At 55.8% G+C, this 13,751-nt stretch overlaps 1 protein-coding gene across 10 annotated transcripts in view; it reads left to right on the top strand.

Annotated features, from left to right (window-relative positions):
- MGAT3 (beta-1,4-mannosyl-glycoprotein 4-beta-N-acetylglucosaminyltransferase) overlaps positions 1-12,343 on the top strand; it is a 40,871-nt gene extending 28,528 nt beyond the window's left edge. For 9 of the 10 annotated variants that reach the window (XM_025459403.3, XM_025459414.3, XM_025459439.3 and 6 more), the window contains one exon: positions 7,512-12,343. In XM_025459403.3, coding sequence (XP_025315188.1) covers positions 7,512-9,114 — 1,603 coding nt within the window. In that variant the 3' untranslated portion in view covers positions 9,115-12,343. Of the gene's footprint in view, positions 1-6,744; positions 6,825-7,511 lie in introns of all 10 variants that reach the window. The other variant, XM_049115272.1, reaches the window with a different exon arrangement.
- Positions 12,344-13,751: the final 1,408 nt, after the last annotated feature.

Below are 13,751 nucleotides of genomic sequence, written 5' to 3'. Positions count from 1 at the left end.
CTCATTTGTTATATGTCTATTTTATAGAGAAGGGAAACTGAGGCCAGCAGAGGTAGGATAATGAGAGGTAGGTCAGAGGCAATGTTCAGATCTGACATTGCAACCACTGTGCCCACCTTGTGTCTTAGGCAGAGTTTGCTGCAAAGATACATCTCCTGCTTCCTCATGGAGATGGGCAGAGCCTTGGGGTCATATGGGATGGAGGCAGGCACTTCAGCTCAAAATCAAGATGTCCTTTCAAGCAGATGAACTAATTGATGGAGAAGTGAGGGTGCATTCAAAGGTGCTCCCAGGCTGGGGTTGTAGAGGGGCCATTTCCTGCCCAAGAGTGGAGACGAGGTGGACTGTGCGACCTCCAGGAATTCCCCCATAGACATTTCCAGGGCGTCCTGAGCACCTAGTAGGTGTCGGACCCTTTTGCTGCTGGATGCAGACCACAACTGGTCCCTTTTCCCAGTTGTAGGAGTTGAGGGCCCTGTGGCTGTTCCAGAACTGAGGACACCAGGGATCAGGTGTCATGAGGCAGGCAGGGAAGGGGGCCAGAGGATGGTGGGCAGGGGGAGTGGCCATTAGGACATGAGCCACTGAACCACAGAGGAGGTTGGCAGGGGCCGGTGAGAGGCTGGTGGAGGGCATTCCCAGGGCTGAGCTAGGACCCTGGTCAGCGCAGGCGAGCTCAGGACCATGGAGAGCGCCACGGGAGCTTCCCGTCACTCTGATGACAGCTGTCAGGGTGTGTCTGCATCTACTGCCAGCCCAGCCAGGCCCACACTCCTAGCCTGTGGTCTCCAGGGAACACCTGTCCTCTCTGACCAGGAGCCCCCCTGGACTGAGCCTGAGCCCTGACCCCGAGATCATGACTGGATTGTGGGGTTTGGGCTCATCTGCTTCCCTGCCTTACCCAATCAACCTTCCAAGCAGAGCCCAAAGAAAAGGCACAAGGAGGAGAAGGAAGAGGTAGGAGCAGGGAGAGAAGGAAGAAAACTTGCCCAGGGGCACCTTCTGGGGCATGGCCACAGACCTAAGTCAGCACAAGAAGAGGAGGCCCGGAGTGGGCTGATCCTGCCACTATCCTGGGTCAGGATCAGCCTTAGTCTCCCCCGTCCCTGATTATCTGGCTACCAGGAAGCACCCAGCCCACCCCACCACTTTCATGCAGGAAACATAGGCCCCTGGGGCTGGGTACCACTCACAGAGTGATATGTGTGTTGAGGGTTGGGGGGAACTCGGGGAGGCTCCTAGAGGGCCTGAAATTTCTTCCCTCATTTCCCCGGTGCCCCAGGAAGCAGGGTGCTGTTTCTCAGCCCCTCCACCATCAGGCCCAGGTTCTTCCTAGGCTTCAGTTGCTGAGCCCCTGCCCTGCCTCTTGCTCCTCTGAGATAGGACAGTGCCCACCAGGGCCCAGGCTTTGCCAGGGGCTCACCTCCAAGCCTTTGAGCTCGTGCCACATCCCCACCCAAAAGTTCTCTCTGCCAGGCTGGGATATAGCAATAGGAGTAAGAAGACTTAAGGTTTATTTCATACTCATTATGCGCCAGGCACTTTGCATGGATTATTGAACTCTCATTTCATAGATGGAAAAAAAATGAAAGTTGTGAAGTTGCCCAAGCCTACACAGATAGAAGATGGCAGAGCCAGAATTTGGAGTCTTGTTCCAGAGTCTGTGTGCATGGAAGTGATGGTGAGCACATTGAGGAGGCCCAGGACAATGCAGGGTGCTTTTGTTGAGCACCTGCTGTGTACAGCTCCCTGCCCCAGGGAGCTGGTAGTCCAGCTGAGGAGACAGATGTCAGGGAAGGTGAGCTCAGCATGGTGAGTGTTGGGAACAGGAGAGGACTGTGGATTGATCTCCCTGATTTGGTGTCTCATTTGAAGTGGGCAGGACAGGAATGATTATATCCGTTTTATAGATGGGGGAGTTGAAGCTCAGAGAGGCCAAGCAATCTTGAGACTCAGATTCACAGTGGCTACATAAATCCAGAGACTGATGCAGGTTGTCAGGAAGAGGGTTGGGAGAGCTCAGTATGGTTCTTCCAAGTTCTAACCTGGGCAGAAGACACTTGGTTTCAGGAGATGCTGGCCCTGACACAAAGCAAACACCGAAGAAATATTTGGTGAATTTTACTGAAATGAGTAAGGGCATAGGTATGGCCTCTGAGCAGCCTAAGATCATCCTCAGCAATAGGAATGACTGGACAGGGATTTTGCCCTCAGGAAGCTGCCTGTGTCGGCCTTGGAGGGCAATGGGCCAGCCCATTAGAGACCCAAGTCCCCCCTCAGCTAAAATTGCTTCTCCAGGCAGGTCCTGACCACCTCACCCCTCCTGGGGTCCTGAGTTCCTGGAGGGGCTCAAGCTAATGCATGTCAGGAAGCAGGAGGAGGGGGTGGAGAATGGTGAACTGAACAATGTCCCCCAAACCAATTCCTCCTCCCAGAGCCCACAAGGGGTCCTCAGATCCAAAGCATTGTTCACCACACCCCTCCATCCTGTGAGGTTTCTAGACCAAGCATACTTCTGGAAGGATGTGAGATTTGGATCCAGAGACCAAGGTCAACAGCTAGGCTCTGCCATTAGCCCTCAAGGTGGCTGGCCCCGCCCCTTATCAGCTTCTGTGTTGGCATCTGCTAGGGGGGAGGCCAGGTGAGGGTGAGGACCTGCAGAGACAGCCTGACTCAAAGCCAGCTCTGCAGCTGAGGGGCATCCCCCACCCCAGTCAAAGACTCCATCCTTCTAGGTCCTGACTCCTTGCTCACAGTTCACATCCAAGTCTTCAGCAAATCCAGCGGAATCTGAGCGCTTTCTGCACCCCACCCCCAACTGTGGTTCAAGCCGCCCCCTGTCACACCTGGACTATGCCGGGGTGTCCTTGCCGCGCTCGCTGCAGCAACAGTGTACTCTCAACAGAGCAGCTCGAGTGAGTCTGTTCAGACCAGGGTCGGGTCATGTTCCTCCTCTGCCTAGAATCCTCCCGTGAAAGCCACATTTCCTGCTGAGGCTTCAGGCTCTGCGTGATCTGGACCCATCCCATGCATCTCCCTTCTGAGCACTGGCTGTTCCTTCTGTCCAGAATCTTCTTCTCCTGCCCCCTTGTCGTCTTCAAGTCTCCCTCTTCTCAGAGAGGTTTGCACTGAGCACCTGCTTGTCACTGAACCCACTCCACCTCCTATCCTTTACCCAGATTTTTCTCTGGAGCACAATTCTTTTTTTTTTTTTTTTTTTTAGATTTTATTTATTCCTGAGAGACAGAGAGAGAGCAAGGCAGAGACACAGGCAGAGGGAGAAGCAGGCTCCATGCAGGGAGCCTGATGTGGGACTCAATCCTGGGTCTCTAGGATCACCCCTGGGCCAAAGCCAGGCGCTAAACCACTGAGCCACCTGGGCTGCCCAGCACAACTCTTTCTAATGTGCAGTATTACCTGACTCATTTATTTCTAGTTTATTGCATTTCCTTGCCCTGCTTACCCCTGTGTACACTGCACGGAGGTGGGGGTCCTCGTCTGCCTCGTCTCCCAGGCTCCCAGGGCTTAGTACAGTGCCTGGCACACAGTGGGCTCTTGATAAGTAGTTAGTGTGTGAGTGGATGATATGGATCAGGTGAGCACCCTGTGGGGGTGTTGTGTGGGTCAAAGGTAGTAGTGGCTGTTCCATCTACTGGGTTGTTTTCACTGGTCACCAGTAGATTCTTGGTGTCACTCTACTTGGGTTGCACATGGCAGATGGAAGGGGCTCAGGACAGGTTTACCAGTGGGTGAAAGCCCACTGTCTACCCCTTACTAATTGTATGACACTGGGCAAGTTATATCATCTTTCTGGCCCCAGTGTTCTCACCTGTAAAATGGGAATGATAAAGGTACCTGCTTCACACTGAGAGGATCCAATGATGTCTAGCGTAGAATGTGCTCGGGCCATTCACTGGCTTATAAGCATCAGTGACCATCAGCTTTGTTGTTGCACCTGATGGATTCTCAACAAAGCTTTTTTTTTTTTTAAGATTTAACTTATTTATTCATGAGAGACAGAGAGGGGCAGAGGGAGAAGCAAGCTCCATGCAGGGAGCCTGACATGGGACTTGATCCCCAGTCTCCAGGATTGCACCCTAAGCTGAAGGCAGTGCTAAACCGCTGAGCCACCCGGGCTGCCCTCAACAAAGCTTTATAGTGGAGGGAGAAAGGCTGCCAGCTGGGGCCTAATTAGGTTCTGTGGATTTAGCCCACAGCTGGGCTGCCTGGAGGGATCCATCTCAGCTGTAAGGAGGAAGGGAGGGAGGGAGGGGTGCCAGGTCCTGACTCAGCCACCTTCCTAATGGCCTTTGGGAAAAGTTTCCCTATCTGTAAAATGGGTGGTTACAGTAATCTTCCAAAGTGGATGAGACTTGCATGAGACCTCAGGAGTCAATGCTTTATTTATTCCGTTTCCTATTTATATGCCACACAGTGTAAAAAAAAAAAAAAAAAAAGAGTATTTCAAGTACTTATCAAAATACATGAAGATAAGATTAAAAAAGGGTCAGGCCCAGAAAAGTAAGAGTGAAGCTGAAAGTGAAAGTGTCCCAGAAAATATGGTCTGTGAGGCCCTAGCTTGCTCCAGGCCGACTACCAGGTGCTTCTGTCTCCTAAGCAGCCCGAGCAATGAGGGAGCCACACACAGTTCCTTGATTCTCAGCAGCAGGCCAGGCTGGGGCCTTATTACATGGCCTCAGTCCGAAAGCTCCAGTGAAAGGGAGATCCCAGGTACCGGTGGGTCTGTCCTCCGAAGGGCACATCTGGCCAGGTGTAACCAGATCCTGAAAGCCAGCCTGCCCAGGGAGCCAAGGAGCAGCTGGGTCAGTGTGACCTAGGTGGGGCCATGGCGGCCCTTGGCACTCTGCAGGGCCACTGCTGCCAGGGGAGTTCATCTGAGTGGCAGCCTGGCCCTGCCCTCCACAGCTCATGGGCCAGTCTGACAAGGGCCAGGGTCGGTGTGTGTTCCACAGAGGTAGGTTCCAAGTGGGAAAAAATAACCAGAAGGATCAGGACTGCCTTACCGGGTCCTCAGAGCCCCTGGTGGGTCATGCTGGACGCTTCTGCTGTGCCCAGCTCAGTCTGCAGGTTTGCCTTATGCCTGGTCTCGGCCACAGCAAGAATGCCTCGACCCTCCTTTATCGGGCCTCACCCCTTGGCCCCTCCACTCACCCTGCTGGCCTCTACCTGGTCTCACTTGGCCAGGGTAGGGCTGGAATCCATTACAGAGAGAGGAGCCCAGAAGACCTACTTTAAAATGTTGCCAAGGAGTAGCCCCTCCCTCCCGCCTTCTCAAAAGCCAGTGGAGACCAGTCCCCCACCCCCTGCCCTGGGACAGCTGACATTTAGCAGAGGTCCCCACCCCCGATTGTCCTGCCAGACTGCCTCCAGTCAGCTGTGCCAGCCCTGGGGCAGACTCCAGGAGAGCCAGGTATTCAAACTGGATGGACATGACAGCACCAAGTACCCTGGCCAGTCGCCATTGGTGGCGACTCCATGGCTCAGGACTCCCCACCAAGGTGAGGCTGGGAACAGGGTGTAGCCCAGGAGTCAAGCCACCCAGGTTCCTGCCCCAGCTTTGTAACATCAAGCAGGTCCCTGAAGTCCTCTAGGTCCTGGTTTCCTCCTCTATAAAATTAAAAGATTAGAGGAGGTGGCTCTTAAAATTTGTTCTCGATCAAACATTTCATGAATCTGTGCCTTGTAACCACATAGCTTAGAGAAAATTACATTGGAATCTTCCAGCCTTGAAATGACCGAAGTTTATTAAGCACCTGCTGCCCATCAGGAATGCTGTACCCATTTCACAGGTGTAGAAACTGAGGTCTAGAATGGCAAGGAGCCTTGCTTAAGGTCACAGAAGTTTTTTGTTTTGTTTTGTTTTGTTCTTTAAGGTCACAGAAGTTTGAGGCCAGGTGTGCATCCTTCCACTCTCCCCTGCTGTATGCAGAGTTAGGAAGTGGAGGGGAGGGTATGGCAGCAAGGCGCCCAAATGACCCAGAGAAGTAAGGAGAAGCCAAAGAAAGGAACATCTGAAAGGAAAGAATGTTCTACATGGAAGGACAGTGCTTACTCATGGGGGATCCACGGAAGGGGAAATGATTATACACCAGCGGCCAAAGGCCAGTTTCTATCCTAGCCCTTCCCGAAACTCAGTAGGTCATCCAGGTCCTACTTGGCCCAATGGGGGTAGCCTCCCAGCCTGCATGCCCACCTCACTGGGCTCTAAGACAAAACAAGCTGGAGGATTATAGTCAGAAGTTCTCTCTTGCTCCACAGGTTCATTTGTGAAATAAGTAGCACACCTGAATAAAGTATAGACTTTAGTTAATCATAATGTGGCCATTTCAATTTTCAAGGTATGACAAGCGTACCATGGTGATGTAAGACACTAGCTCTGGGGGGAGACCGAGCGAGGAGTGTAAGGAACCCTCTGTACTCTCTTTGCAACTTTTCTGATATGCTACGAATATTCTATAATAGAAAGTTCACTTCAATTGTAAAAAGCAATATACAAGGCTCTCCATTCCACAGCCACAAACTAATTGATAAATCGAACTGCTTAAGTGAATAGAGAGAATGGTTATACTCATGAGTCACTCATGAATAGAGAGTGATTCATTCAAAACAACCATGGAATATTGTGTGGGATTTAAAACGAAATGGTAGATCTATTACTACTGATACGAAAATCTCTCATCATTGATTGTGGAAAACAACTTGATTGTAGTTTGTGTCCATTAGGTAATATTTATGAAAAATAGGAAATCGAGGACAGAAATCTCGCATATCAAACCAGCAACACACCTTGTGCCTGGAGATCGGTAACGGAGGGGAACTTTTACTTATTCTTTTAAGTGTTAGAATTAGATGTGTTTCCTTGAAACCTGTGAATTCTTTCAGTGAAAAGGAATTAGAAAGATTTGTCAACATACTGACACACACACACACACAAAAAAAAAAAAAAAAAAAAGAAGAAGAAGAAAAAAAAGAAAAGCTCCGTGGGCAGGTCAGGGAGGGGACCCATGTTGGCAGCCTGCAGCCCACTCTCCCCCTCCCTTGGGGCAGGTTCTGCACTGCAGAGCTGAGCTTTTCCCAGGCTGCACTGTTCCTGGAGCAAAGTCTAGCGATGCAGCTGGTCTGGTCAGAGTGGGCAGGCCAGGTGGAGGATCAGGCTGCAGAGGGGGTGAGTGTGATGACCTGGTAGTCTCTGGGGAAGGAGGGCTGTGGCAACGGGGAGGAGGTCCTGACCAGGAAGGCAATTTTGTCGATGCCTTGCCTTCCCGGGGTACTTGGTACAGTGAGTTGGACTCTCAGGCTGAACTCTGGGGGGACGGGGTGGAGACAGGAGGTGACCTCCTGCAGGGGCGCCAGGCACCGGCCGGGAGGTGCACAGACTGGGTGGCAGCAAAGGCCTCCTCGGGTTCCCTTCCTTAGGAGAGAGGCCTCAGGCTCTCCTCACCCAGGTCTGCAGCCCCCTGACCCGTCTGCTCTCTCCCCCCTTACTGCAGGATGAAGATGAGACGCTACAAGCTCTTTCTCATGTTCTGTATGGCCGGCCTGTGCCTCATCTCCTTCCTGCACTTCTTTAAGACCCTGTCCTATGTCACTTTCCCCCGGGAACTGGCCTCCCTGAGCCCGAACCTCGTGTCCAGCTTCTTCTGGAACAATGCCCCCGTCACGCCCCAGGCCAGCCCGGAGCCGGGCAGCCCTGACCTGCTGCGAACGCCGCTCTATTCGCACTCGCCCCTGCTGCAGCCGCTGTCTCCGAGCAAGGCCACCGAGGAGCTCCACCGGGTGGACTTCGTGCTGCCCGAGGACACCACCGAGTACTTCGTGCGCACCAAGGCGGGGGGCGTCTGCTTCAAACCGGGCACCAAGATGCTGGAGAGGCCCCTCTCGGGGCGGCCCGAGGAGAAGGCCGAGGGCGCCGACGGCTCCCCGGCCCGCGGCCCGGCCCGGCACCTGCTGAGCACCCGCGAGCGCCCGGGGGCCCGAGGCGCGCGGCGCAAGTGGGTGGAGTGCGTGTGCCTGCCGGGCTGGCACGGGCCGAGCTGCGGCGTGCCCACCGTGGTGCAGTACTCCAACCTGCCCACCAAGGAGCGCCTGGTGCCCCGCGAGGTGCCGCGGCGCGTCATCAACGCCATCAACATCAACCACGAGTTCGACCTGCTGGACGTGCGCTTCCACGAGCTGGGCGACGTGGTGGACGCCTTCGTGGTGTGCGAGTCCAACTTCACGGCCTACGGGGAGCCGCGGCCGCTCAAGTTCCGCGAGATGCTGACCAACGGCACCTTCGAGTACATCCGGCACAAGGTGCTCTACGTCTTCCTGGACCACTTCCCGCTGGGCGGGCGGCAGGACGGCTGGATCGCCGACGACTACCTGCGCACCTTCCTGACCCAGGACGGCGTGTCGCGGCTGCGCAACCTGCGGCCCGACGACGTCTTCATCATCGACGACGCCGACGAGATCCCGGCCCGCGACGGCGTGCTCTTCCTCAAGCTGTACGACGGCTGGACCGAGCCCTTCGCCTTCCACATGCGCAAGTCGCTGTACGGCTTCTTCTGGAAGCAGCCGGGCACCCTGGAGGTGGTGTCGGGCTGCACGGTGGACATGCTGCAGACGGTGTACGGGCTGGACGGCATCCGCCTGCGCCGCCGCCAGTACTACACCATGCCCAACTTCCGGCAGTACGAGAACCGCACGGGCCACATCCTGGTGCAGTGGTCGCTCGGCAGCCCCCTGCACTTCGCCGGCTGGCACTGCTCCTGGTGCTTCACGCCCGAGGGCATCTACTTCAAGCTCGTGTCCGCCCAGAACGGCGACTTCCCCCGCTGGGGCGACTACGAGGACAAGCGGGACCTCAACTACATCCGCAGCCTGATCCGCACCGGGGGCTGGTTCGACGGCACGCAGCAGGAGTACCCGCCGGCCGACCCCAGCGAACACATGTACGCCCCGAAGTACCTGCTCAACAACTACGCCCAGTTCCGCTACCTGCTGGACAACCCCTACCAGGAGCCCAAGAGCACCGCGGAAGGTGGGCGGCGGAACAGGGGTCCCGAGGGAAGGCCACCCGCCAGGGGCAAATTGGATGTGGTCGAAGGCTAAGGCTGCATGATCTTAGAGGGCCGGTGGCAGGTGGGGGGAGTGGCGGCGGCCCCCCCTGATGCTTCCCTGCCTCCCTCTGCTGTCTGGCTGGTTCTTCAGAGGACCGGGAGTGGATGGGCGGAGGAGTCTTCCCTGCTCAGGCCCTTGGGAATCAAGCAAGGGTCAGGCCTGTGAGCTCACAAAACATCCTTCCTTCCTCATCGGGAGAGGGGAGTCGGGCCCCTCCGTCCACCAGGAGTGCTGTGGCTGGGAGGCGCCAGCGGAGAGTGCATGATGGTTACCTACCCGGTGGCAAGGGAGGGCGGGCAGGGTGGGGAAGGGAACCTGCAGGAACTCCCCAGGGCAGCCAAGCCCGAGCTGCAGCCCCTGCCAGGGAGAAACCTACCATGTGACCTCCTGGGGCTTTGGACCTGCAGCGGAAAAGTGGGCGTGCCAGGAGGTCCTGAGGCTCTGTAAATAGACACATTTGGGTCCAGGAGGGAGAGGGGACACCGAGGTGGGAGGGGATGAGAAACAGCGGCAGGCTGGGAGGACGCCCAATGTCCTCAAGAGCTGAGCCTGCAGGGAGCTGAGAACTCTGCCCCATGGGCCACCCCTGCGCCGCCGGATAGCACCTGGGGGGTAGGCAGGGGGTCTGCGGAAGCCTGCGGAGTCTTCCTTTTGGTTCCAAACCTGGCCTCGACATTCCTTCTTTCTTTTTATATTTCTGTCTTACGGGCTACCCAGTCAGTCCCTGCAAGGCCAAGAGTCTAGTTCTCAGGGTGGGATGGGAGCCAGAGACCGGACCATCAGGCAGCCTAGTAGGTGGGGCCTGGGAGGGGGCGTGGGGGGGAGGAGGTTCCCCATCACCCCTTCCTACTGGAACCCACAGCCCCAGCTCCGCACCGTCTCTGCTAGAGTCACCCTTGCACCCCTCCTTGGGTCTGGCTAGAACCAGGAACGGCCCATGGGGCTGCCCTGGGCCCAGGAGGGACTTTAAGGCCAGCCGTGTGTCATCTCATTCCTATTCGCCTCATGAGGGCAGGGGATGTATTGGTTAGATTCTCAGCTGCTCTAATTAAGACACCCTGAAATATAGTGGTTTTAAGCAAGACAAGCTTGTTTCTAGCTTAACCGTCTAGAGGGAGATGGTCCAGATACAGTCAGGCAGCTGTGCTCTCCTTCATGTGCACCTTCCAATTCTGGATAGAGTGGTTGCTTTAGCTCCCACCATCACATGTGCATCCCAGCCCGGGAAGAGCAGAGAATGGCAGGAGAAGCACATGCCCTTTCCTGTCAAGGGCATGAGCTGGAAATGGCATGGTCACTTCTGATTCCATCTTACTGGCCGAGCCTTAGTCATATGGCCACAGGTAGCTGCAAGGGAAGCTGAGACAGGTAGTCTTCGGCCACATGCCCAGCCTCAGCCCGAGAGTCCTGTTAGTAAAGGAAGGAGGAGAGAGGGGAGACAGGAGACAAGGAACGTCTTTGGCACAGAGGGAGGGGGATGGGGAGAGGGCATAGGAGTGGCTAAGGCAGTCCTAGGATCCTGCTCTTCCGTTCAGAGTTCCTAGAAGCACCTGCTCCTGCCCCCACTCACCGCCAGCCCAGGGCTGGGGGGCAGTGAGAGCCTGTAGTTGTAGGAGGGGTGAGACACCCCAACCGAGGCCCCCGTAGATGTTCACCCAGTGATGCCAGGATGCAGAGCCTGCCTGTGGAACGGTACATGTTTGTGCGTGTGTGTGTGTATTTATGGGCATGTGTGCATGCTTGGTGTGTACTTGTACGTGTCTGTATTGGGGTGTCCCTGTAAATATATGCTTCTGTATGGATGCGGGGGCAGGGCCCAGGCCTCCCCTTCCCCAGGACCTGGAGCCTGTGGCCACACCTCCTTGCGGCTCCCCTAACGTGACTGAGGCAGAAAGCCCTTGGGGAGCCTAGGAAGCAAGGCTAAAGGGAGTGCGGGGTCTGTCTGTCTGTCTGTCTTTCAGTCCAAGGAATGAGAATCCTCCTGACCTGAGGGCTGAACAGCTGAGAGCTCACTACCTCCCCAGCCCGTCTTGGTCCCAACCATATCCTTCCACCCCGTCCCACCCAGCCTCCAGCCAGGACTTTCTCTGGGTGTCTTATTGGGGTTTCTGATGAGCGGGGAGAGAAGGGCATCTCCTTTGCCACACCTCTGTCCAGGGAGATGTCTGGTGTGGGCGTGGTCTGGGGAGCTGGCCGCAGAGCAGCCTCTCATGGGCAGGCATGAAGCAGGCGGAGGAGGCTCTCTGGCCTCCACTCGCCCTCCCCAAGGGAGTCTGTGACGTGCCCCCAGGGAACCCCTCCCTTGGAGTTATAGCAACCCCCCTTCCTAGTCCGCCTTGAAGCTGAGAATTGGCAAAAGAGGTCAGAATGTCCCTGGGGCTCTAGCCCAACCCAGGCCAGGGCCTGCCTTCCCAGCCATCTCCACTCATCTCCTGGACAGGCAATCTCTGGGGGCTCCTGAATCATACCTGAGCCCCAGCCCAGGGCCTCCCTCCTGGCAGGCTTCCTCATCCCATGCCCCTGGCACCCTCAGCTGCTGTGGGGATGCCCCCTCCCCAGGCTGGCCTCCAGTTTACCAGCTCCAGGGCAGGGGAAGGAAAAGCGGGGAGCTCAGACCTGCCAGGCCCCACCTTCCCTCTCAGACTCAGAACACTGTTCACGGTCACTGCCAAGGGGAGACCGCGCCATTGGGTGCAGAGGGCGGTCATCAGAGGGGTGGCGGGCCACGGCGTGGGGTTGATGAGTTTCACTTATACTTACATCATACACTGGGAATTTGGGGGGGCAGGGGAGCCCGGAGCCACTCCCCCAGTATGAAAAGAAATCAAACTGTGAATGGGAGTGTCGGCACACTGCCGGCCCTGTCACCATCACCAGGTGTCTTTCCCTGGGAACCACTGGCCCTATGACCTCTAGACTCAGGAGGCTCAGCCCACCCACGGGTCGTGTTGGTTCGCAGGAGCAGGCATGGGGGAGCTTTGAGGGCATAGGTGACAGTCGGGGAGGGGAGACGGGACTTCCCCAAGCAGAAGGCAGGGCCCCGGGAAATGTATAATTTAAGGACGCCAATGATAATAGTATTATTTTTTTTGTAAGGGAAAATCAATATGTACATTCTGAAATCATTTTCTCTGTAAATGGTTGGATTTCATTTCACCCTTAAAGGGATGCTTAAAGGAAAAGATAATATTAATAATAAAAACAGCTACAAAGTCTGAAAGGTGCATGTGTGGGGCCAGTTTGGGGTTGCTCTGGGTCGGGGTGGGGTGCCAGGGGGTGGCTCTGGTCTTCCTAAAGACCTCCTCCCCCTGGACAGGATGGCTGCTTGGGGGAAGGGGGGACACATGCGGAGCCCCTTCACTGAGGGGTGCAGTCTCTCACACACACGGCCAGGGGAGCATCCTCCCTCACGCCACCCACACCTAGAAATGCCAGACAACGGAAAGTGCTGGAAGGAGGGCTGCAGAAAGAAGAAGTGGCCTGGGACTGGCGACACCCACCCTCCCAGGCAGCTGGTGTCCCTTTGGAGCCGCAGGTGAAGGCCCTGGTGTCTGCCCAGAGCAGGGACACCCTGTACTCCCTGTCCTGCTCTTGGGGCAAGCAGACAAACATTCCTGCCCCAGTGCTCTTCCCCTCTATGCCTGTCACAGGTTCCTTTTTTTTTTTTTTTTTAAGATTTTATTTTTTTAATTAATCCCTACACCCAACACAGGGCTTGAACTTACACAACTCCAAGATCAGGAGTCACACACTCTCGCTCCTGAGCCAGCCAGGTTCCCCCAATTCAGGTCCTAAGGTCACACAGCCACTTGCTGGCAGAAGAGGGACCACACCTGGAACTCTAGCACTGGTTCTGTCACCAGCCCTTTGGGGCAGGTGAGGATGGCAGTGTCTCTCCTGTGGACTTGTGCTCTGATGGTGCCTGGGGCTGTGGAAGGTGAGGGGCTTTCTCGAGGCTCCCTCTAGGCCCAAGGATAATGGTATTGTCCTGGGGAAGGAACCCCCTGGGGATTTTCTAAGGCAGGTCTCAGGGCTGGTGGAAGCAGGCGCACTTTGAACTCTGCCTCAGTCCCCTGTGGGGTGGCTGGGCAGCCACTGTGTTAGGTGGGGAGATCCGGGCTGGAGACAGGAGAGATAGAAGTATTGGTGGCCGGAGTAGGGGCTAATGTCCCCCTGAGCACCCACATGCGTAACTCAGACACCTAGACTCCAGCCACATGCCCAAAGCTCAGGAAGGCACCTGCTGCAGGTGCTTGGAGTAGATGGGGTGGGGAGTGGAATTCCACAGGATTGTGGGACAGTGGAGGAGATGCAGACATCCCACTGAGCCAAAACAGGGTGATGGTGACCCCTCGCCATTTAAGATCAAGTTTACAAGCCTTAGATCATGTCCCAGAGTGAATCATCATCATAGACATGGACAGTATTTATTAAGTGCCTATTCCGTGCCAGACTCTGGGCTGAAAGATTTCCCTCCCTGTCATTCCCGTTTTATAGCTGTGGGGAGGGAGGCTGGGACACAAAGTGCTAAGCTGCCCTCCCAGCCTCAGCATCCACAGGGGAGGGAGAAGGGGAGGGGGGAAGAGGTGTGGACGTGGGGAAGGCGGAGAGGATGCCTGTGCTAATGT

Source organism: Canis lupus, chromosome 10, assembly GCF_003254725.2.
Source record: "Canis lupus dingo isolate Sandy chromosome 10, ASM325472v2, whole genome shotgun sequence".
Classification (NCBI taxonomy): domain Eukaryota; kingdom Metazoa; phylum Chordata; class Mammalia; order Carnivora; family Canidae; genus Canis; species Canis lupus.
The sequence above is the reverse complement of the archived record's forward strand: the minus strand, read 5'-3'. Positions and strand labels throughout refer to the sequence as shown.